Raw genomic sequence first — 23006 nt, 5'->3', positions numbered from 1 at the left:
TACTTGCCCAGGAGCCTCATCCCGTCTTTGAGGACATCGTTCACCCAAGGAAGCTGTGTGTGGCTCAGGTGTTTTGGGGTGTGATGCTTAGGAGAGAGTCTATGCCTGCTCTGCAGAAGCTTTCCATGACTAAGATGAGGCGTGAGGAGACATCTCTGCAGGCATTATTTCACATATAATGAAATAATGAAATAATTTCCTCTTCCTTGGGAGGAAATGCTCTGCTGAGCCAATGCTGCCCACAGTAAGCATTGAAAAGGGAGGAGCCAATTAGAGCCAACACAAAATAATTAAACAGCAGACAGTGAAACTGCAGATATTTGTGTCACCAAGTACAATTTATTGCTAAACCTGCCAGGCCCCAGCAAATTTGGCTCAGAGAATTATTAAGGCAGAAAAAGCCCTCTAAGAACATCGAGTCCCAGCTGTTAACCCAGCACTGCCAAGCACACCACTAAGCTGTGACCCTAAATGCCACCTCTACGTGGCTATCAAAGACCTACAGGGATGGGGCAGGGATGGCCCAGTGCTTCCCTGGGCAGCCTCTTCCAATGTCTGACAATGTTTTCAGTTAAGAGTTTCTTCCTAATATTCAATCCAAACTCCCGTGGCACAACTTGAGGCCATTTCCACTTTCAGGTAGTTGTAAAAAGTAGAGAAGTTGTAGAGAGCAATAAGAATCTCAAAGACAACAGAGCAGAGAGGACAAAGAGCAAGGTAAGTTTTACATACTAAATAAATTATTCATTAATTGTTGTTGGAACACAGACAGCACATGATTAGCTTCCAGCAGTGATAGTTACTATAATTTCTTCATTCCAAACAAAATTTAGGTCCCTGGGTTTTCTTAATCAGACTCACTCACAAACTGCACCAGGCAAACCCAGTACAGATGTTCTCCACTCTAAAAACAGAAGATGGGAATATATTGAGAAAGTGCTAGAAAATCATTGCTCACCTTTCTATATTAAGCAAAGCCAGGCTGCTGAGAGCGTGAAAAAGTGTTGCCTGATAACAACTCTGAGTGAGCCTTTTAAGAAGTCATAAATAAAACTAAAAAGAGCAGGATAACATGGGCTGGATTAAAGCCTGTGCTCTGGGGAAAAGTAAGGGAGGGAAAAGTGCTTGATTTATATTGCTGAAGAAAAAGACATGTCAATGGCTGAGGAAGAACAGCAGGATTTATTGGTTTTAGAAAGGCTATGGTCCACTTGCAGAAGATCCTGTACTGTCAGTATGTGGGCCACCTGCAACAAGAAAAACGGGGTTTTTGTGTTTAGTAACAGCCAGTAGTGCTGCAGCTGCAAAAAGATGTGCTTGGTCTCATACCTTGTGGTGGAAGGCAGCTGAAGAAGAGGAAGAACAAAGTTCAAAGGCCATGAGAAGACCTACTGATTTCTGCAGTGAATTGCACTGATCCTGACAGGAGCCAGGAGTTCTTTGCTGGTTTAGATTACAAACCCATGTCAAGGGGAAATAGGTAGAAATGTTCATCCCTTATAATCCCATTAGGGAAATAATCTGTTCAGGAATTCAAATCCTCTGCAAAAGAGGGCTGTACAGATACCCCTGCCAGCAGGTCACCAAGGCTGCAGCTGCCTCCATCCTGTTCTCCTGTTCACTAAGGCTCTGAAAGAGCCATGGCACAGAAATAAAGGTTGAGTTCTCACAGTGTGTCCCCATGTCATCCCCCTCCTTCTGTGCTCCAGCAAGGTGCATTTCTTCACCAGCCTTGGCATGTAAGAACTTCCTAGCACCTAGGAAGCCAAGCAGGACAAGCTCAGAGGAAGGCACAAAGCAAGTGAGCCCCTGGAGGGGCTCAAGGCTGTGACCCCTGCACGGGGCTCAAGGGCTCTATGGATTTGGGAGCATCCTGGGGAGAAGTTCATCCATTTCTGCACTTGAAACCCACCCCCTTCAACTGCAAGCACAAGCGTATGGCAAAGGCTCAGCACTATTTCTGATACTCCCCTCCCTTTGTACCATTTTTCTTAGCTGGTGGTTTGAGCTTTTATTTTCCTGGGAATTTCTGATTAGCAAATGTCCCCAGCAGTGCTTCAAGAACATAAACCCTGCTGGGAATCTTAGCCTAAATGTAAAACACTTCCCCATGCCCTCCCCACCCCTGCCTTATTTAGGTGACTGCCATGGCAGGCTGGGGGGTCTGTATGATCCTCACCCTTGTCACATCCCCACGTTTATCCCACAATCTGCCTTGCCACCCCACCTGGGCAGGGAGAAAGGGCTGCAAGCACATGTCACAGCTGGCTGCTTACTTACATTGGCTGGGCAGAGCTGCCAGTCCAGTGCTGCTCTGTGGGCGTGGGCAGAAAGCTCCTGGGGGGCACTGGGAACACCCCCGTGGGAGGGTAATGGTGGTGGTGGTGCACCACAGGTGCCTTGGGCCTCTCTGCTCTCACAGCCAGGGGAGCAGCGAGCTGCAGGTCCTTGTTGGAGAGAGACAAAGGGTGGCTGCAGAAACCTGTGCCCCTCACAGTGGGAGAGGTCCCTAGCTGAGGGCCAGGGTTCCACTCAGCCACCCCCTGGGAAAGGAAGAGTTTTGGGATGTGTCTGGAGGAGAGCCTGCAGGTTCCAGTACAGAAGGTCCAAGAACACTTCAGATGGTGACTTCAGCCACTTGGTGACTTCAGATTTCACCTGATACTCAGTCCCACTCCCTCCAATTTATTCCATTAGTCAATGTCAGGGAAATGCAGAATACCAGGATGGCCTGGAGAGGAAGGTGGGCATCAGGGCATGCTCTGCCTCTGCCATCTTTCCTAAGGTGCAGTGTCCTCCACAGTGCTCTGGCTCTCCCAGCTCTCTGTGTGTTTTGCCCAGGCCTGGTGCCCTCCCAGAGAGATGAGCCACTGCCCTCCAGCTGGGTGTTGTTACCTGCTGCGTGTGCTGGAGCGGGGCAGAGCTGACCCCCCCAAGCTGTGTGAGCAGCGTCGGTGGCAGAGCCTTCAGCATCATGTTCTGCATCATGATCTGGTGCATCTGAGCATTCTGCATCAGCATCATCTCCACCATATCTGGGAAGAGAAGAAAAGAATAAGACCTTTATCCACAACTGAGAAGCAGCAGAGGCATCGTGATAAGGAGTGTCCTCCAGCACACACAGATTGGTCACTGCAACAAAGGCAAAGGAGCTGAAAGGGAGCACATTGTCCTGAGTTGTAAGATATGTGTGTATTCTATTTACCATCTACTAGGAGTAGGGCAGTTATCTTCTGTTAATTGGGCAGTTTTCTTTATCTCTTCCACGAGTAATCCTCCCTCCAGAGAGATATCTTCTATTAATAGGCCACTGAGTGTCACTGCATGGCTGATAAAATTACATCATCCCATTGTAAAATGCTCCACCCAGAAAGAAGAGACAAACATTCCTACCTAAATATAATCTGAGACTTAAAACAACAGAGACAACCTTTTCCCACTAAATTCCCAAAAGAACAGCTATCTTCTCCACTGGATTCCCAGAAAAAGACCAAACCCATCTACACCACCACCAGACCTTCAAAAAAACCCTACACCCTTCTACAAAATCACTGCTTTAACAAAACCACATCTGTCACTACAAGAAAACTACAGCCACCATTTAATCAAAACTGCTACCAACATCCTAACCAACAGTGTCAAGTTGCATTCTACCTCTGTCAGTAGTTTATTTTCTAGTTTTTTTGTACTATTGCATTTTTTTAAAAAATTTTACTAGTTAAAAACTGTTATTCCTAATCCCATATCTTTACCTGAAAATCCCTTAATTAAAAAAAATATAATAATTCAGAGAGAAAGAGTTTACATTTTCCAGTCAAAGAAGGCTCCTGCCTTAACAGACACCTGTCTTTTCAGTCCAAGACACACGTGAAGAATGTTAGCATTATTTCCCCAGACAGTGCAAAGTTGATGTCTGTGAGAGGGGTTGTTCATACCAGCTTTCCTGTTTCTCCTCCCTCCTCCAAGCAAGCTGCTGCTGCTACCTTGTCTGTTGCTTGCCCTGCAAGCCCACAGCCCTGCCTGTGCTGAATGGCAGGGTGGAGAAGAGCTGAGCTGCAGCTTTCCCTTGCTCCAGCATGGACAGGCTCCTGGCTGTGCTCTCCATTGCTTCAGCCCTGGATTGTTGCTTTCCTGTGAGAGGTTTCCTCACATTTATGTGATATTGCAGTGCCACCTTGAGTGAGAGTCCACTGACTCATAGAATTGTAAAGGTCAGAAAAGACCTTTAACATCATCAAGTCCAACCCTCAGTCTTTCATTTCATGCACATCAAATCTCCTTACATGATCTCTGGGATCCAAAGGACGAGTGCAGTGTAACTAATTCGCTTGGGGAGAAGTGAAGAGGGAGAGGTGAGAAAAAATAAGGGAAAAAATAATGAAGGCAACTCTCATTTTCCTTTTTACTGATCATACAAAAAGTAGTTTGCATGTAGCAGCTTCAGAGAAGTCATGAATGGTTTGGGACTATTTTGGTTATGGAAATAAACTCTGATTCAAAAATCCAGACACTTAGATGAAGTATGAGCTGAGAAATACTGCAGTTTCATAACTGAGGATTCCTGGGTGGGATGAACCTTTGGCTGAAGGCTGAGCCAGGGAAATTGTCCCAGGTTTTAGTTCATGTATTATTTCACAGCAGCACCCACCTATGTTTAGAAATAAACTCTTTCCTTGGCATTGCACTATATTTAGAACAACACTTTCAAATGTTCTGTCTTGTTTCCAAACACAGGGTACAAACAAAAGCCTGAGGAGATTGAACAGCAGGTTAGGAAGGAACAAAAGAATAAAACCAGATTTTAGAAGCCTGTTTGCTAATTCTGGAATCATCCATGTGCATGACTTTGACTTTGTTAATATTACTCAGTGCCATGAGTTGAGCTGTTTTGCTGTCCCAATCTTCCCTTTAGTTTGTAGTTCCTTTTTCTTTAGTTTTAGTGATAAGAGTTTGCCTGAACACCTTTCACAACTGGTACCCATCCCATTTATGAAGCACAACTCCCCAGGCTCCACCAGCTCATTAAACAGCAGGTCACTAACGAGCTTGGACACCATCCCATGTCCCCTTCCAGGTGCCATGGCACCTGCCCTGCCCTCTCCAGGCCTGGGGGCAGGAGCTGGTTCTGTGTGGAGAGTTTGTTACCTTCTTTAATGCTTCCAGAGCGGGGGGCTGCAAAGGGCTGGGCTGGGGGAATCTGTGTGATCAGAGGGGAGGGCTGAGGCAGCTGCTGGATGATGGTGGCAGGCTGAGTTGGCATCTGGAACAGGAAGGAAAATGGAGAAGTCAGGGTTGGTTTTGGCCAGCTCTCCCAGCTATGGGAAGAGCTGTCATCTGCCTAGGCTTCAGGAGAACTCTGGGATTCTCGTGGAGAAGCTGTTGAGGCTGTGGGCTGCATGAGCAGACAGTGATGTGCATTAGAAAGTGGCTGAATGGCCAGGCTGGAGTGTGAGCAGCCCTGCCACTCCTTTTGCCATCTTGTTCCAAGGGCAAACCATTCCTATTGTTAATTTTGGGCCTTATTTGCAAGGTGATTTCCCCTTAGGTTTCGCTGCAGGCAGCAAGGATCCCATAAAAGAGCAAGAGGCCCTTTTTGTGGGATGAGCAATTCCATACAGCTCCCAAATGATTGTCAGCTCAGACTGGCACAGTGCTGGTGGTGCTTTCTAGGAGACAATCCTTACTGTCTGCTGGATAATCCTTGGTGGCTCCACTTGGGAAGCTGGAAAAGGGATCTGGTAGATTTGTGGGAGGGCAGCTCTGTGGTCATGGCAGGGTCCCCCATCTGGTGCAGGTGGCTGTGAAAGCTCTTCCAGAAGGTGCTGCTCCTGCAAAGTCAAGTATTTTCTTAAAGAAAATCTGGTCACAGCAAGGCAGATGTGGAAACTCAGGGCACTGGGAATATTTCTCTGTCTGCTCTGGGGTGTCCTGACCCCCAGGGGAGCACTGACTTTGATCCTCATTCATGGAGAAAACTTCCAAAGCCTCAAGGTAAACTAGAAACCCCAAAAGTGTGAAATAGATTATAGAAATTGTAGAGAGTAGTGTAGTATGTCACATGGGTGAGAAATTTAAGTTTTAAGATTTTTTGTATGTTATAGATGGGTTCAAGATGGAAGATACAGGGTGTTGTCTTACGTTCCTTTCTTCTTCTTCTTCTTGGGTTTAGGTGGTATCTTGTAATTGGGTAGAAAAATCCACATTGCAGGTCTTTAGGGGTCAGTTGTTGGGTTAAAAAGGAAAATAATTTAAGTGTCACTTCTTGATTGGGTAGCTTAGTTTCTGATTAGACTTAAAAGGCCTTGTAAGAAGAGATTGTTGGCCATTTTTGTGCTGTTTTTCTTGCACACAGAGTCTGGTGCAGACAGTGTGCTGAAGTTTTGATAAGATATCAATAAACAGAAGCTGAAGACCGAAAAAGTCCTCTGAGTCCAATGTGTCTCTCGTTCCTGGCACAGAACTGCTCCAGGAGGGTCTCCCCTGCCAGGGGAGCCCCCAACAAGTTACGCACCTTAAAGCCCACAAACTCACAGGCAGACAGTTTGGTTATGTTCTCTGGCCTACATGGGATTAGCCCCCAGGAAGCTGCAGGGCACTGCCAGTACCTGCATAAGTGTAAACATGGTTTTCCTTTCCACAGATCTTGAAGCATAAGAAAAAAGGATTGGGGAAAAAAAAAACGTGCAGAACAAGCTGCCAAAAGTCTGGGAAAACATTTCAAGAATAGTTGGTATCCTCCACAAACTAGGAATAAATAACAATTACTATTGTCTCTACTTTGGCATTGCTAAAAATCCCTTCTTTGTATTTTGGCACAGAAAGTTTATGAGACAGCAGCTCAGGACAAACAGAATCATCCCACTTTAGTGCCTGAAGCAGGTGCAAGCTCACACAGCTGTAGTGAGGGAAGCCAAGCTGCTCCCCAGGCTCTTTCCCTGATTAGCTGGCCCAGCCTTTCTATTCCAAAGCAGCAGAGCACTAAATCCTGCCCAGCCCCAGAACTAAAGGCCAGGAAAACACTGAACCCACATCAGCAGTGTCTCTTCCTCCTGGCCAGAGGGGGCTCTTACCCTAAGCTCCTGCAGCAGATCTTTCCTTTGCCTCAGGGCACTTTGGAGCATGTCCTGAGGTCTGTTCCCTGGAAGAGGAAGAGTCTCCATTATCTTCTCAAAGGATCACAAAGACAGCTATTACAGCACCTGTGTTATGATATTAATGTGGAAAATGTGTTATTAGATAGCTTGATGTTGCATATGGGTGAGAGCTGGATGCTGCATATGGGTAAAACCTTATAGAATAAGGGCCTTGTTACCCTTGTAAAATCATTTCTCAGGCCTCCTACTTTGGCTAAGCAGAAAAGGACTGTGGGAAAGTGACTCAGCTGAATTAGAGGTAGAAAAAGAAGTTACATAACCATGATGTGCTCACATCGTGGGGTATGGTGGTTGGTTGGATTATGTTTGATAGGATTTAAAACTATGTAACTGGTAAAGGCCTAACTGCTCAAAAAGGTCTGGTTTTTTGCAATAAAGAGGCTCTCCTTTGCCTGGGGACTCTGTGTCACTCTGCTTCAACAGCTTGAGTTCTTCCACAAAAGGCTTGGGCTACTTTTCCTGTCAAATACATGTGTGGATAATGAGTTTATGCCATGTGCAGTCACAGCTGCTCAGCAGTTCTACAAAGGCAAAACAGCTCTGAAAATAAACTCTTAAGATTGCTCTCTAAACCCTCCTTTTAACCTCCTGGTTTAGGAATCCCTTTCAAGCTGAAAGTTTCTAGATGTGCCCTGTGCATGCAGAGGATGCCTGTCTGTAGTAACAGCTCCAACAAACTCTGGTTTGAATGTCAACTTTTCTGGTTTTATTTTATTCTAAATCAACTTCCTTTTCAGTTCATCCCACACGTGGTTGATTTTGAAATGAAGATAAGCAAGAATGTTGATATCTACTTTGGAGCCATGCCTGGCATCTGCTCTGGAAAGCACCATTTTGTATTTTGAAACTGTAAGTTGTTATAGGGGATTTTTTTAAAGTGTTTGGCCACAGCATTAGAAGATTCCAACTATTTGTGCACCAGATCAATGAATAGGAGCCCACAGTACAGTCTAGAAATATCTGAGCTTCTACTGGTAGCAGTGAATCCATAGATAATATAAACAGTGCATGTGCCATGCAAAGAAATGTCCCTCCTGCCTTTTCAGAATCACCAAAGCCAAGCAAACAGCTGGACTACAGCAGGGTGTACTCCTAGGTGTAGGAGCTAGGACAAACTGGATCAGCATCAGTTTGCTCCAGCTGAGAGGCTGCACAGGATACCTGGGCAAGAAGTCATCTTATGTTAAGTGTTCAGCTGGTTGTTCACTTCCCTTGGTCAGGAAAAAAATAGCTGAAGAAATTCAAAAGATAAAAAGCAGTTAGCTCACAGCTGTTAGGGAGGAGAGGGGATCATCTCCTGAGGAACTCATGCCTGAGAACATAAGCAAGCCCTTCCCAAAATATGCCTAAAATTAGAACAAATGCTTCTCTTACTTGCAGCTGGGAGAGACAAGTCCATCTTCTCTAGGTTCTCCTGTTCATTTTCTAGTCTCTGTTGGCAGAACCATAACCAGAACTGGTTATAAGTCAGGCAGAAAAGCTCACAAGGATTCCCAAGCCTGTGGCACAGGTTTGGGATGGAGGAAGTAGAGCAGAAGTGGAGAAAAAATGGTGGTTCTTAAAGAAGTATGAAATGTCTCATTACAACTCTAGTTACAGTAAAGAATAGTGATGCTTCCAGCTGTCCAAGCTATTTCAGACCTTAAAATTGATAGCATGGTGAATCAGGAGACATAATTTATTTTGTAGGCAGAGAGCTGCATCATATGAAGAACTTGATAATGTTGAGTTTGGGCTTGCCTGATAGTCCAAGATCTGGACTCTTGAATCACCAAAGGTCTGACCAGGCAACACATCTTATCTGAAAGCAGACATGAAATTGCCTTAAAAAAAATCTGAGATTCTCTTTACCCAAGATTTACTCCTAAACTTTGCCTGTCCCAGCTCAAACTGGCTTTGAGGTAACTGGTGACATCTCCCATAAAATCAAAGTCAATTTAATTTACTGTAGATCCACGTAAACTTGTACAATATGATTTAAGAAAGTGACAGTAAGTAGTACCATTCCTCAGTGTATCTCAGTAGAGTTATACTATTTTAAAATACAGTATTAATGCTTCAACATGCAAGAGCAAAAAGCAGAGCAGAAGTGACCCATACAGAATTATTCCCTTACCTTTTCCAGGAGTTTGAGTTTCAGTCGTGTCAGGTGATCCACCACTGAAGGATCTGCCATTATCTCCTGGAAGAGCAGGCAAGAAAAAGCAGGTTAAAAAGCTAAACAGAGGCAGATGGGCTTTCAGTGCTCTTTTTTTTTTTTTTTTCCCTCCACAATTTTCACAGAATAATTCCATTATTAAAAAAAAACCAATAATACAAGATGAGTAGAGATTGAGAGAAGCAGATAAAAGCTTCAATTTCACTCCCAGGTCAGAATGAGAACAGGCATTCACAAGGTCACAGACACAGCTTTTCCTGCCATTTCTCTCAACATACCTTTGTGCTGCAGGTTGTGATGCTCACAGGAAGGCAACTGAGACTGAATATTTATTTATTTGTCTGTTCCTAATGGTTGCTATCCTTCCCCTGGCAGCATCACTAAGCCTGGCCTCTGTGTTGTTAGAGACTTTTAATTAGCTCAGAGGTTTGTGCCTGAAACCTGGTTGCTAAGTTTACAGTGTCAACAGGTAACATAAACAATTTAATCTCCAGCCACAGAAGCTTGTGTAAAGCAAATGCCTGGCACATTAGTGGACAAGAAAAAAAGAAATAAAAGCCAATGGTTCTTTAGAACAAGCCCAGTGCCAGCGGTCAGATTATGATCTTGCTGACTGGTACCTGTTTGTTCCACTACAGGGGGTCTGCACACTTTTGACATAGCCCTTTACATGAGTTATTACCACACAGTGACTAAAAAAATGCAGGAGCATAGCTGGAACTCTCCCCTGGGTAAGTTCAAGAGTGAAGGGGCTATGGTGTAACATCCTTTTGGTTACCATCTCCCAAGAAACCTGTAGAATGTCGCCCTCTCCCAGCAAAGCCCTACCAGCATAAAAACAGGGTCACATTTATCAGTGATATCCATAAAAAGAACACCAAGGCAAGAGAAAAAAAGCCAAGGAACAGATACTCCTCAGTAGGATATTTTAAGCCCAGGAGAGACAAGTTAGAACCAAGTTACAATCCTCTGCTCCCAGGAGAGACAAGTTACAAGCCCTTCCTCCCTCGAAGGACACAGCAAAACTGCAGCAGAGCCACTGCTGGCAGCTGGAGCAGCTCCTGAGCTGTGTGAGAGCAGTACAGATCACCTCCCCCAGCTGTGACCCACAGAGCCCATCCCTAAAAACACACAGGCTGGAAGGCACTGGAGAAATTGGGGAAACTAAGGTGCAGGGATCCCTAGAACAGCCGTGCTGTGTCAGCGCTGGGGTTCAGCTCCCTCTGGCAGGGCTCTGTGGTGAACGGCAGGAGCAATGAGCCAGAACACAAAATCCTCTCTCCTGCCAGCAGCTCTCCTGGGAAACAACTCTGAGTCCATTTCTGTACTTGAAAACCCCAAACAGATTTTTCTCTAACGTCTTTGACCTCTTCATCTGAGCAGCTGCAGCAGCCTTTGACAAGGAGTTTCCTAGTTATGCCTGTAAACTGCATCAGTAGAGTTTGTTTCTGTGCTGGGAAAAGAAACCCACCCCTTTTTGATTGCTGGTGAAGATTGAGCTGCTTATTTTACCATCAACTGGTTTAGTACAGTGCTCCTAAAAGTTGAATTTCTAGAGCCTTCATTGCAGTATGAATAGAGGGTTACAAGGGAGTTTGACAAAAAGAACCAGGTATTGCACTAAAAGTACAGCAACTGTGTAAAGCAACTGAATTTACTAAAAAGGAAATGAGGAGAAATTTTTGCTTGATGTGACAGGTATCCCAGAGGAAGTCCAATACTAGGGGGAAAAAAAAAATTAAAAAAAAAATTTTAAAAGGCACTTTCCAGCAAACCTGCTAAAGGATCTCTCTCTTCCCACACTTATGGATGCCTTGGTCACAGCGTGATCCTTACTCTTGGGACATCTTACAACCTGCTAATTAATGGGGTGCCAGGAATGTGCCAGCCACACGCAAAATCTTGCTGGGAGGGATCTGTGGCTACACTGAATCCCAGACAAGGGATCACACTTGAGAATGAGGATTCAAAAGAGCAAAACCAGACAAATTTAATCCTACAGAGGAACAACAGGTGTGTTACATGCACCTCACAGGACATCATTATTCTGCTCTATTTAGCAGTGCTGAAGTCAGAGTTTGGATGCTGCGCTTATTTTTAGATATGGTGGTTTAAGAGGGAAAGAAAGTCCAGGGGAAAAAAAAAAAAAAGGTGCATTTACAAAATGTAGGTTCTAAGGAAGACTTTAAAGAACTGGCTTTGTTTAATTAGTAGGTAGATGGTGAAAAGAGGACAGGCCAGCAGTTTTTAAAGAAATGAGAGGATACAATCAAGGAGTGGGGTGAAGTAGGGGGGTTTTATCTAGAAAAACACAAGCATTTGTCTACATGAGGAAGAGAAAACCTGATAAAAACAGGGAAAGAAATCTTCATTACCCACTAAGGGAAAAGATGGAGCAGCTAGCAAAAAAAAAAAAAAAAAAAACAAACAAACAAAAAAAAACTTTCACACAAGTTGTTTACGAACAATTAAAAAACCAAATGTGTTGAACATTGGGGGACTCCTCAGACATAAGAATGGATTAGATAACCTGATGAGGTCCATACCAGCATTGCATTTCTTTGATGTCTTTTATTGATTTTGATAATTTATACCCTTAATTTTAATTTCTCTGAGTTCTAAAAGACAATTTTAAAAGATGTTATGGTAATAACCAAGATGATTAGAGGGATGGAGCAGCTCTGCTGTGAGGAAAGGCTGAGAGAATTGGGATTGATCAGCCTGAAAAAGAGAAACTTTGGGGTGACCTAATTGTGCCTTCCAGTATCTGAAGGGAGCCTAGAAGAAAGATGGAGAGAGACAATTTACAGGGGTGGCAGGACAAGGAGAAATGATTTCCCTCTGACTGAGAGTAGGTTTAGATTGGATATTAGGGAAAAAGTTCTTCTCATTGAAGCCCTGGAACAGATTGCTCAAAAAAGTTGTGGCTGCCTGATCCTTGGAGGTGTTCACTGAGACACTTCATCATTCAGACTTTGTCTTTTGGTGTTGCCCTGGAGGTAGATGGGCTTTTTACTGTTTGCCAATCCAGCACACTGCTCCGAGTAACAGATTTGACGAAAGCCTGTCTTTTTATAACTTAATGATTTCAAAATACAAAGAAGCCACCGGTTTTGTAGCATCAATAAGCAGAGCAAAAGGAAGTTGAAGGTTGGACATCTGGGATCTTAAATGTATGGCCCTTCAAGGACGTTGGAGTAACCAGAAGACTCCAGAGGCGATAGAATCCTGGAAAGCTGGAGATAACTCCATGTCCAAGAAAATGACGATGGAGGGATTAAAGAAGGACAACCAAATTAGCACGAAGAGCGAGAAATCTATAAGTAACACAGGACAGATTACTGATTACTGAAGAGAATCATGCACCTTAGAACCAATGAACATTAATCGATTTCCTCACTGAAAATTTACAAATGAGCGAAAAGGTGGGAAGGGAGCCACCAACCCTCCCTGCGCCATATTGGCCGCCGCTAGCCCCGCCCCCATTGGCTGCCGCTAGCCCCGCCCCCATTGGCCGCCGCTAGCCCCGCCCCCATTGGCTGCCGCTAGCCCCGCCCCCATTGGCCGCCGCTAGCCCCGCCCCCATTGGCCGCCGCTGGCCCCGCCCCCATTGGCCGCCGCTGGCCCCGCCCCCATTGGCCGCCGCCTCCAAGTCCCCGCTCCCCATTGGCTGTCTCCCGCGCTGGGCGGGGACGGCGGCCCTTTTGAAATGGCGCCGAACGCTCCCATTGGTGGCTGCCTCGGAGGGGGCGGGGCCGGCGGCTCGCACCGGCTTGCCCGGGGTATCCCAGCAGCCATCTAGAAGGGGTGGGCGGAGCCCGGCTGAGGAAAGCCGTTCCCATTGGCCGGCGGCCGCGGCGCGTCAGGAGCTGCGGCCAATGGGCGCAGAGCTCCGCCCCGCGCGGTGCGGCTGGCGCGGCGGCGGGCGGGGAGCGGCCCGGGGCGGCCATGACCGACGCTTCGCTGCCGCCGCCGCCGTGAGGGCGCGGGGGGCACGAACCAGCCCGGCCGCCGCATGGAGGCGCCGGAAGAGGCGCGGAGGCGCAAGCTGGAGGCAGGCAGGGCTAAGGTGAGGGGAAGGGGTCCCGGCTAGGCGGCGGCTGCGCCCGCCCCGGTCCCGGTGCGCTGAGAGAGCTGCCAGGCCCTGCGTCCTTCGCCTCAGCCCGGCCCGGGTCTCTCCCCGCCGTGGCGGGTTCCGCGCCGCACTCGGAGGTGGGTGCGGGGTGCCGGCCCGGAGCCCGGTGGGGCTCCCCTGGCGCCGTGGCTCCGCAGGGAAAGTCGTGCCCGGCGGGGCCCATCCCGCTGCACAGGCATGGAAACATTTCCTCGGGTCAGCACAGAGCAGCTGACAGCGGCGCATCTGCCGTCCTTCAGGCTCTGCTTTCTTTGTTCTTTGGTTTTTTTGTTCTTCCCAGCGCTCCCGTTTTTGCCGGGATTCAGTGTCTGTGGGAGCACTGCGTTTCCAGCTGAGGATCCCAAGGAACAGGTGTTGGGTTCTTACTCGGCCGGCTCACTCGCTTGCCTGGTGCCCGCAGGGAGAGCAGAGAGCTGGGCTCCGTTTGTTGGTTTCCAGTCAGGCCGGTAGCAAACACTTCATAAGCTCTGATCGTTCAGGTGTCTTCACTTGCGTGTAGTTTAGGGACTTGTGTAGAGCTCACAGGATGAGGCTGATATAGAAAGATAACATTCTCCAAGTAATTAGTACCTGCAACCATGTGTTTAACGCTGGTTGTGTGCTAACCCCGTTACATAAACACTTCTGCTTTGTTTTGGTAACCATGTTCAAGGAGCTGATTGGAAACGCTTGGTTGCTTTCCTTTAAGTTCACCATTTCTGCTGGGTTTTGAGCTGGTTTTGTCATATTTCTCTTCTGGCCATCCTTGCTAAATAAGGCTTTTTAGTTCTTACCATTCCAGTAGGACTGGAGGGGGCTATAGCTACACATGGGAAGTTGGGACCCATCAGATCTTTCCAGATCCTTTACTTTCTGCAGGGAACCTGTCTGGATATCTGGCTAGTGGGGTCAGAGGTGGCTTGGAGCTGTCCTGTGTTTCTGTTTCAGCTGCTTCCCACCAGTGCTGTGCACAGGAAAATCAAAGAGCTTTTGTGGAAAGGAGCAGGGTTGTAGCTGGAGCTGTGCTGAAGCTGCACCCTGGTGATGGGCAGTACAGCTCCTCCATCCCTGGCCTGGCCCTCCCTGATGCTGCCATGGATTCCACACTGCCTGCTCCTGCTCAGCAGTTTCTCATCTGCCAGCCTTGTTATGTGCTGTGAGAACACAATCCTCTGCTGGAGAACAACTGCTCCAGAGAGGGAGCTCTGAGAGCAGGAGTTCTTAAGATTGAAAGGTTACCTTAGTGTGGCACAGCCTGTGTTAACATTTCTGTTAACATACATTAATTCCAGGTACAGGACCTGTTTATGATTAGAAAAATGTGACAGACTTAGCTTGAGTAAGTTATTAGTTCCCACCTGTTGGCAAACTGTTGTTTGCCAGTAAAAAAAAAACAAACTGAAAAACAACAACAACAAAAAAAACACAAAACAAACAAAAAAAACAGGGACTTGCCTTATGTTTCAAGTTATACCTGCAGAGCCACGGTTGCATCTACTATTTTTTATACTGTGTGCTAAATCTCTCTTCCCATTAAAAAAAAAAAAAAACAGAAACAAACATCATTAGGAGCCCCATCAATGTTGCTGCTGCACAGAATGCTGAGAGGAGAGGGAGAGTTTTAGAGAGGCAGAGATATAGATGTAGTGCTTCCTCTGCTGATTAAAATGTCACAGAGATCTATTCCTTGGCTGGCAGATTGTGGGCAGCAGACAGCTTCCAAAAAGCACCCAGTGACATTTCCCCTTTTTTATTCTGCTTTTCATTTTTCTGTTTTTCTTTGTGCTCCCCTCCTCATGGATACAGCACAGTTTTGAAAGGGAGGAAGAACCATGAGCAAGTGCAGGTTCTCCTTGCTGTGGTGCAGCCTAGAGCAGCTTAAGGTGCTGCCATCTCTGCTGTGACACAGAAGTGTTCAGTGTCCATCAGATCAGCTTTCTGAACCATCTCTAGAGGAGCTCCTGGCAGCAGGGGCCAGGAGTGAGGCTGGCTTGTGTGTGAGGCCTCTGTTGTAGCAACCTGTGCAGTGATGTCATTGCAGTTTGATGCTGCTTCACTCTGGAGGTGTGAACTCTTGAGGGCTTTTTGCCTCACTCCCACTCTCCAGAAATGAATTCTTTTATCTTTAGCTTCCTTAGATTTTAGTCTGCTAAGCAATGACTTAGCAAAGAAATACAATCTAAATGTTCTCCTTTTCAGACAAGTACTTGCATTATTCTTTTTCATATAGGAATAAAAATTCCATTCTTGAGATGCATTTAAGTTATCACCTAATAATATTAATAATAATGCCAACTGTTGTATTTATTGGAGACTGTAATTGGCAGCTAAGTACTGACTGTATCAGGTGCCTCAGGTTCCTGTTTCTAACAAATGCAATGCTGATAGCCAGGGTAGTAATTGAGAAACAGAACAAGCCTAACTATTCAGTGCTGCTTTTTTCTCCTTGTTTGTTTCTACCTCACCTTAATTAGTCTGCATGTTGACCAGCTGTGCCTCTAGTTACAGAGCTCTCTGTGCCATACCTCAGGTGTGGGAAGTTTTGCTCTGCTTCCATTTTACAGTTAGGACCTGAAAAATGAGTGCAGGTTTTCCCGGAAGTTTTGTCACCTCATCATTTTGAGGAAGGTCTAGAAAATATTTATTGGTTTTGCCTAAGAGCACTTATTGCTTATGTTTGCTGTATCCAAGAGCTGGAGTAATGTTTATTTGAACAACCTGTTTCTGTTTGGTGCTGATGTGGTTTTCTGCTCTGTTCTGTTTTCTCTGGGTGTCGGTTTTTGTGCTAATTTCTGAAGCACATAAAGTAATACATCAACTTTTAACTGACTGGTCCTGGTGAAATGAAGTTGCAGTGCATTGGTACCTGTAGACAGTGCTCTCAGGGGTCCTGTGGCAATGCTACATCTTGGCTAAAAGTGAAGGTTTCACCTTTGCATTGCTTCTAGAAAGCAAAAGGAGGGTTAAATCATTCAAAACAGGCATGATGGGATCTCACTGTGATGAGGCAGAGGCAGTTGTGTCTTGCTTTCTTCACATTCACACTCACTACTTCATGTTGGATGGCTGTCTGTGAATTTGAGATTCTCTTACAACAACACTTTATGTAGCTGATGAAAGGCTTTGGAAACTGGATATTGCTCTAAATAGAACTTTTTCCATAAATCTGGAGCATGTTTGAATCCAGCCACTCCACCAAGTCCAGTAGTTCCATAATATTTTGGTGTAGTTAGATATTTTTGCATGTAATGTATTATGATTTTATGAGTTTAGTGCATGTGAATGGGACAAAATAAGTTTTGTTTTCCTTGACCTTTGCTTGACCTTGTGCACTTAAAAATGTATCATGTTTAGGTGTTCAGTCATGCCAAGTCTTGGTATTTTAATGTGGGATACTTGGTCTCCCTTCACGAATCAGTAACTGCTCTCTGTAATGCCCACTCTCTCTGCCTTTCATCTTTTCTGCTTGTTTTACTCCTGTTTTCCCTTTTTCCCTGCTTCAGCAGTTTCCTCTACTCTCCATTTTTCTGCAGGTTTCCTCCTGCCCCGTTTCCCCATGTTACCAGGTTAATTAGTGCTGTAGCTATTTTTGACACACGTTGCCATCAGTAAGTGCTGGAGTTGACACCTGGTTTCAGAGGATGGTATTTGTGTCCCACTGCAGCTTTATGCTCTGTTCATTCTGCTTATTATGAGAGGCACAAGTCTGGCAACCTTCACTTAATCTGCATTTCAGTATTACTAACTGTAATTACACAAGGTAATCTTAAAAAGAAAGTTTTTTTGTGCATAGGACTTTTATCAGCTGGTAAGAAATGGATGTCTTTCTGCAATGTACCTTTTGGCTGCTGGGTGTAGCAGATGTGTAACTGTGCACCTGTTGAGTAGCTAAGCTGTCAGGTGGAAGTTCCTGTAAGGAGAGGGGACTGAACTAGATCCTTTTCACAAACTGAATGAGAAGAATGGAACAAGATTTTTCTGTAAGGTAGCTGTTTGACAGGAAAACCAAGCTGTCAAGCAGTGGACTTTCATATGTATTGCAGGTAGAACTTGGCAGTGATGTTTACATCCAGTCATCAGTTAACTATCTGTTTTGTCTCATCCCAGGGATATAACACTGCACTTGATAATCTGTGATCTTAACCTTGAAGAAGTCTTTCTCCTTATGAGAAGGATATCTGGATTTCTTCTGTGGGGGAGATGTTACTTAGAAATGCTGCCTTAACACAATACTACAGTTGAAAGTAACAATAATCCTTTTTAAGCTTTTTAGGGTGTTAGGGAGAGTTGGGTAATAAATTGTCAGTGACATTCTTTACAAGTCCCTGGGGCTTTGTAGAGCTGTGATAGCCTGATAAAGTAGAGCATCTGATTCTTCAACAGAAGAAATTAAAATGACCTGGCTTAATTGATTTTCTATTTATGTACTGGAGGCTGCTTTCTGGCGAAGAAGTTTTGCTGTGTTCTCTTAAGGGGGTGGCAGGGAAGGAGCATTAAAACTAACGGAAGTGAATCCTCATCTCAAAGCTTACGCTGGCTAAGACCTGTTTAGATGTATTTGTAGGGGTGTGCTGGTTCTGGCACTATGACAAGGGGGTTCTTGTTTTTCCTGGTCTTGCAGAAAGACTGCTCAATTATTATTTTTTCCTAATGCTTCTACTATATTGACAACTCGTTCCTTTACTAATTTGTCTTGCTGTAGTTCTGGATTATTATTGACACACAAAGTTTCACTGAGTAAAACTTTGATTCTTGTGTGGAAATGAGCCTTTAGTGCTGGTGTGAGATTTGTTGCTTAATGGCACAGTTATCCAGTATGTTGTGAATGTGTGGCAAGTAGGCAGATAAAGCAGTTTTTCTGCAGATGTATATATTTTATCGAGACAGGAGCTCTGTCACCCATGACTGTGTTAATCTTGTGGTCCTGCTACTTTTTCCTTGCTTACCTCTCCCTGTACCTCTTGCAATCTTTCCTGAACAGTTTGCTTACTTCAGACAGCGAAAAGCAAAGGGCGACGTCGCGCAGTCGCAGAAAAAGGCGGCGAAGAGGAAGGGCTCGGCTGTCCACACGCATGACCTTCCGAAGGAAGAGCACCCAGTAGCAGCCAGAGAGGCTGGCAAGGGCCTAGAGGGTCAGGCTGAAGACACCAACCTGCCAGAGGCAGCAGAGGCACAGGTAAATTTCAGTATTTCTTGCCTTCACTCCACTTCCTCTGCAGGTAACAAGTGTTGCAGGTGGTTGTTTGACTCAATTGAGTGTTAGCTCACTGGCCACTAGCCGCCCCTGGGAGGTAAGTGAACTGGTGTGATTTTCACTTGTAATAGTTCATTCTCTAACAAGTCATCTCATTTACTAAGGCATCTCCACAGTATGGCCTGGGCAGCTGTTATTGCCAGGGAGCTATTAACCTCCTAAATTCAAGTTTCTCACCTTTCACTGCCATGGACTTCTCTTAGGGCAGACCTACAGTTATGTGGCTGTGAATTCATGAAATGGCAAATCTGGACTGGGAGATCAACAGATGGAAAACTGTCAGGACTTTATAATGCACAGCATTAATTTGGTTTTGTATCACTTGGCTGGCTCAAATATGCTTAAATGTTTTCTGAAAAACTATAGTTTATTCCAGCATTGTAAAGCCAGCAGAGATATTATTTCCACAGATTTGTTTGAAGTGTGACTCTGCTTGTGTTTGATGTACTTTGGTGTGTATGTACTGGTGGCTCTCTAAAGGTAGTCATGTTCTCTGTGGAAAGAATTCTGGGGAGTTGGTGCCTTCTTCACCAAAAGCATCTCACCAGATGTTGGTGTGTTTTCACAACATACCAAAGTAGCATGAAACTAATGTGTTTGCAAACCTGCAATGATGGAGGATAAAATTTGTGTGTGTTATCCTACTTTCTGTTGTGGGGGTATCCCTGATGCTTTCAGGATATCTTCAACAATATGCTGGCATTGCAAAGGCTTTTATGAAGCTACACACTGAGGAAAAACATAGTGCTTTGTCACTCAGCCATAGCAGTGTGCTTGCTACATTTGTGTGAGCTTAAGTTAAAAAATCAAAAATCACTTACTGCTGCTAAGCAGCTTTTTTCAAAATAGCTGATTTGTAAAGCAACTGGAATTCTAGGTTACCTGGAGAGATTACCTGTCTCCAGGGAGACAGTAATCATTGGGAACTACATCGAGCAGACTCAAAATGCAGAGAGAGCCGGGGACTGCCTTTTCCAAATAATGCCATAGTCATGTTGGTCTTGTGTATTTAGTGAGAGGGAAACCTCTTTCAAGGTATCAAGCTATGTTAAATCTGTGTCAGAAAAAGGTGTTGCTTTTGTGATTACCTGAATGGTTTTAGCATGTTTATTAAATAATCTGTCAGTTTACTGATTTTTAGTAGTAGAATAAAGATTGCTCAAATGTTTGCCAGCTACAACAGCAGAGGATCAAGCATTGAATCAGTGTTGAGGCTTAGCCCTAAATTTAAGTGGATGTTATAATACTTTTATTTGTTTGTTTTTGCAGTTCATTTCACCATGAAAGACTAGCTGTATTTATCATAAAGTCAGTTTCTCACAGCACAGACCTTTCTGGCTCCTGCTTAAGATGCTTCCAAAATTATTCTGTTTTTCCTTATTTTTATTTAAAATGGCTATGATTTAGTGTTTGTTTTATTTATTTACCAGGGCAGCACTGATTTGTTTAGCTGGGAGCCACTGGATAATCATGCAACTGAAGTAAGTGTGAAAAGGTGTATCTTTAGTAAAAGAGGCTGGATAGAGCTGAAAGAAGACTGATAATTTGTTGCTAAAATGATTAATTGAACACTGTTATCAAATATGATGAAACTGATGTGATGTCACTATTTTATGGTATAAAACAGGCATTTCTCTGTACACATACTGGCTGTGAAAATTGGTTGCTAAGAAAATTGGGGTTTGTAAAATCATAGACTTTGCCCAGAGAAATTTGAATGCTTTTAATGTTTCCAATTGATACTTGGGTTTATTTTTCATTATTTCATACAACACAACCAAAAAGTATTCAAAATAAAATACAAGCTACTGTATCCTCTATGATGATTGTAACAATGTTGCTCATAAGAAACCACAGAAATTTCATTTTAATTGAAAGGCTTTACATTGTTATTTCTTATTTGGGTGGACTGTTCTCCAGTCAGATGAATGTAAAGGCTTTGTTTAAATTGGTAATATTCTGCTTCCTTCCTCACAGCTTGAGGTATTTAAATCCCAATACATGCCAAAATGGCATGTTGCCACCATTTGGTGCTATAGAATCACAACACTTTACTTTACTTTTGTGCCTTAAACTATCATGAAAATGTATTATCTATGATCATTTTTAATTTGAAGTTTTTAAGCTTTGAGGATTTTATGTATGTAATGTTTCTATTAGATACAGAGTCCCAGCATTGAGTTACTTTTAAAGTTGAATTTGCCCAGGACTTAACCTTGAAGCTGAATTTATTTTCAGACTAATCACAAAGCAGAAATGGTCTTTTTAGTGAATAAATGCATTTCTGTTTCCTTTATGAAGAAAGACAGGGTAAATTCTGCTGCAGAATACAGCGAGGCTGATGCTCAGATGTGTCAGGCAAGGATAGCTGAGCTGGAGAGCAAGCTGCTGGAGAAACAGGAAGCAGTGGAAAGACTCACTGGACAGATGGATGAGCTGCAGGACCAACTCACCCAGCACAATGATTCCATGCAGCTTCAGGTATGTTTGACAGAATTGAGTAATGGGATAATAGTACCTTATTTTAATCCTAAAAATATTTAGGCCACAAGACTGAAAAACCTATTGGTTTTTAGTGAGAAGTACTTCACCTGGCTAACATGTAGTGCAAAAGGCAGCATCCTCTTCCAGAATACTAAAAAAATATTTTGCATTGCCTTTCTCTAGCATTTCTATGTAAAGGTAAATTATTACCGGGTTCTTACTAGTTACTTTCCCCTTTATATGTTCTTTTTCTCATTCTAGGATTGGGGAAACAAAGACATTTCCTGTTGGTGAAAAATAAATTGAAAAGATAAATGTGATTAACATAAAATAGTGAGATGGGATACATTAATCCTAGCTTCCTCTCACGTGACTGAAGGGAATTGCTGGCAGATAGGAAACAATTTAGGGGGTACTAAATATTCATTATATCCTTTCTGAAAACTTGATTACTTTTTACATCAATAAAAGCTACAAATTTGGAAGTAAAAATACCAATTTAATTGCTGGTATCACATAATTTGTTTTTAAAATCACTTTTGATTAGGTTTGTCATCTCTGAGATCAATTTAAGACTCCTCTTCCATCATGCCTGCCATTGTCTTTGGACACAAAGACTTCTTTGGTGCAAGTTGGTTAAAACTGAAATGTAACTACAGACTCTGTAATGGCTTTGCTTCAAGAAAAGCTATTTGTTTCCTAACATGTTAAGAATATCTTAATGTTAAAAGTGCACTTCTTCTGACCCTGTAGGAAACGACAGTTCAGGAGCAGAACGAAATCATCAGGAAGTTAACAACCTGCCTTCAACAGGCCAAGAAAGACCGGGATGAGCTACAGGAGGAGGCTTCACATGTGGCTGGTCAGATCCATGATTTACAGCTCCAGTTACATCAGGTGTGCCTCTCCTCCAGTTTGCGTGTCCTTACAGAGACTGCAAGAACAACTTTAGACTGTGAATGTAAAAACATTGAGCTGATCATGTAGCTCCTCACAGTTCAGTTTGTAGCACAGCAGTGAAAATGATTTCAGGGCAGGGCAGGGTTTTTTCCTGGTTGCTATGGTGAAGTCCTGGAAATATCCTCAGATTTTCCACTTGCTTGCATAATGTTTTGAAGGTCATTGCACTTCTTTGTTCATCACTTAAGCCCTCGTTAGGGAATTTTGCACAATGTTGTTAGTGGTGTTATGGGTTGAGTGCAAGCATTAGACAAGGCCTGCCTTAGGTTCAGATTTTTTAGGTGAGGCACACCTAAATTGCTCTGGCTTGTGAGTTCTTAAGAACTGGAGATCAAGTCTATCATAAAATGAGTTATTCACTGAATAGGCAGAAGATTAACAGACAAATGGCCTTAAACAGGTTAAAACAACTACTAGTAGATTACATAAAGCAGTGCACAGCATAAAGGTACCTATGTTATAGCTAGCAAAGAAATAGTATAGGTTAGGAGTTAATGTAACTTACCACCAAACTGATGATGAGGTACAGAGATTGCTTTCACTCAACCCCCGAGAGAGTAACCACAAAGTGGCATCCCAGCTTTGGGGAAGGGCCCCACACATTTCCACAGAACGTGCAGAAGACTTCTGCTGTGTGAAAATTTGGTGTAGCTTTTATAGTTTGTGAAGTTAAGTGTCTGTCAGGCAGAAATTCAAGCTTTTCTTCCTTCAATCTCTCTCCCAAGTCAAGATGTTTATTTTCAGGGAATGCCACCTCCATGGTGCCAGAAATACCTCACTACCAGACAGATGTCTGGCCTGAGATATTTCACCAATTAGCAAATTCTTCTGAGGGGGAAGATGCCCTGAGCTATTGCACCAGCTGACAGGCAGAACAGATAA

The 23006-nt window shown here is 44.1% G+C and overlaps 2 protein-coding genes across 4 annotated transcripts in view; one reads left to right on the top strand and one right to left on the bottom strand.

The window, feature by feature from the left end:
- Positions 1-1163: 1163 nt before the first annotated feature.
- C7H21orf58 (chromosome 7 C21orf58 homolog) lies at positions 1164-12777 on the bottom strand. 3 transcript variants are annotated; one of them, XM_053947828.1, is made up of 10 exons: positions 12679-12767; positions 9591-9705; positions 9271-9336; positions 8529-8586; positions 7071-7138; positions 5685-5828; positions 5146-5260; positions 2896-3035; positions 2281-2447; positions 1164-1247 (listed from the first exon to the last, which is right to left on the bottom strand). In XM_053947828.1, exons 3-10 carry the CDS (start codon positions 9328-9330, stop codon positions 1232-1234), a joined length of 768 nt encoding a protein of 255 aa, XP_053803803.1. In that variant the 5' UTR covers positions 9331-9336; positions 9591-9705; positions 12679-12767; the 3' UTR covers positions 1164-1231. The 3 variants fall into 3 exon arrangements, with proteins under 3 accessions (XP_053803803.1, XP_053803802.1, XP_053803804.1); XM_053947827.1 differs by lacking the exon at positions 9591-9705 and having other exon boundaries at positions 12679-12777; XM_053947829.1 differs by lacking the exons at positions 9591-9705; positions 12679-12767 and having other exon boundaries at positions 7071-7199; positions 9271-9285.
- A 550-nt stretch (positions 12778-13327) lies between these two features.
- Positions 13328-23006, top strand: part of PCNT (pericentrin) — a 71935-nt gene continuing 62256 nt past the window's right edge. Inside the window, exons 1-5 of the mRNA XM_053947913.1 lie at positions 13328-13381; positions 18408-18602; positions 20111-20161; positions 20982-21161; positions 21918-22061. Coding sequence (XP_053803888.1) covers positions 13328-13381; positions 18408-18602; positions 20111-20161; positions 20982-21161; positions 21918-22061 — 624 coding nt within the window. The remainder of the gene's footprint in view (positions 13382-18407; positions 18603-20110; positions 20162-20981; positions 21162-21917; positions 22062-23006) is intronic.

This window comes from Vidua chalybeata, chromosome 7 (genome assembly GCF_026979565.1).
Source record: "Vidua chalybeata isolate OUT-0048 chromosome 7, bVidCha1 merged haplotype, whole genome shotgun sequence".
Classification (NCBI taxonomy): Eukaryota; Metazoa; Chordata; class Aves; order Passeriformes; family Viduidae; genus Vidua; species Vidua chalybeata.
The sequence above is the reverse complement of the archived record's forward strand: the minus strand, read 5'-3'. Positions and strand labels throughout refer to the sequence as shown.

What these genes read in the sequence shown, in the direction of transcription:
- C7H21orf58 (XM_053947827.1), bottom strand. An exon ending in AACTCAAACTCCTGGAAAAG is followed by an intron (nt 8,587 to 9,270) that starts GTAAGGGAATAA and finishes TTCTGCCAACAG; the next exon opens with AGACTAGAAAATGAACAGGA. An exon ending in CTCTGGAAGCATTAAAGAAG is followed by an intron (nt 3,036 to 5,145) that starts GTAACAAACTCT and finishes TTCTCTTCCCAG; the next exon opens with ATATGGTGGAGATGATGCTG.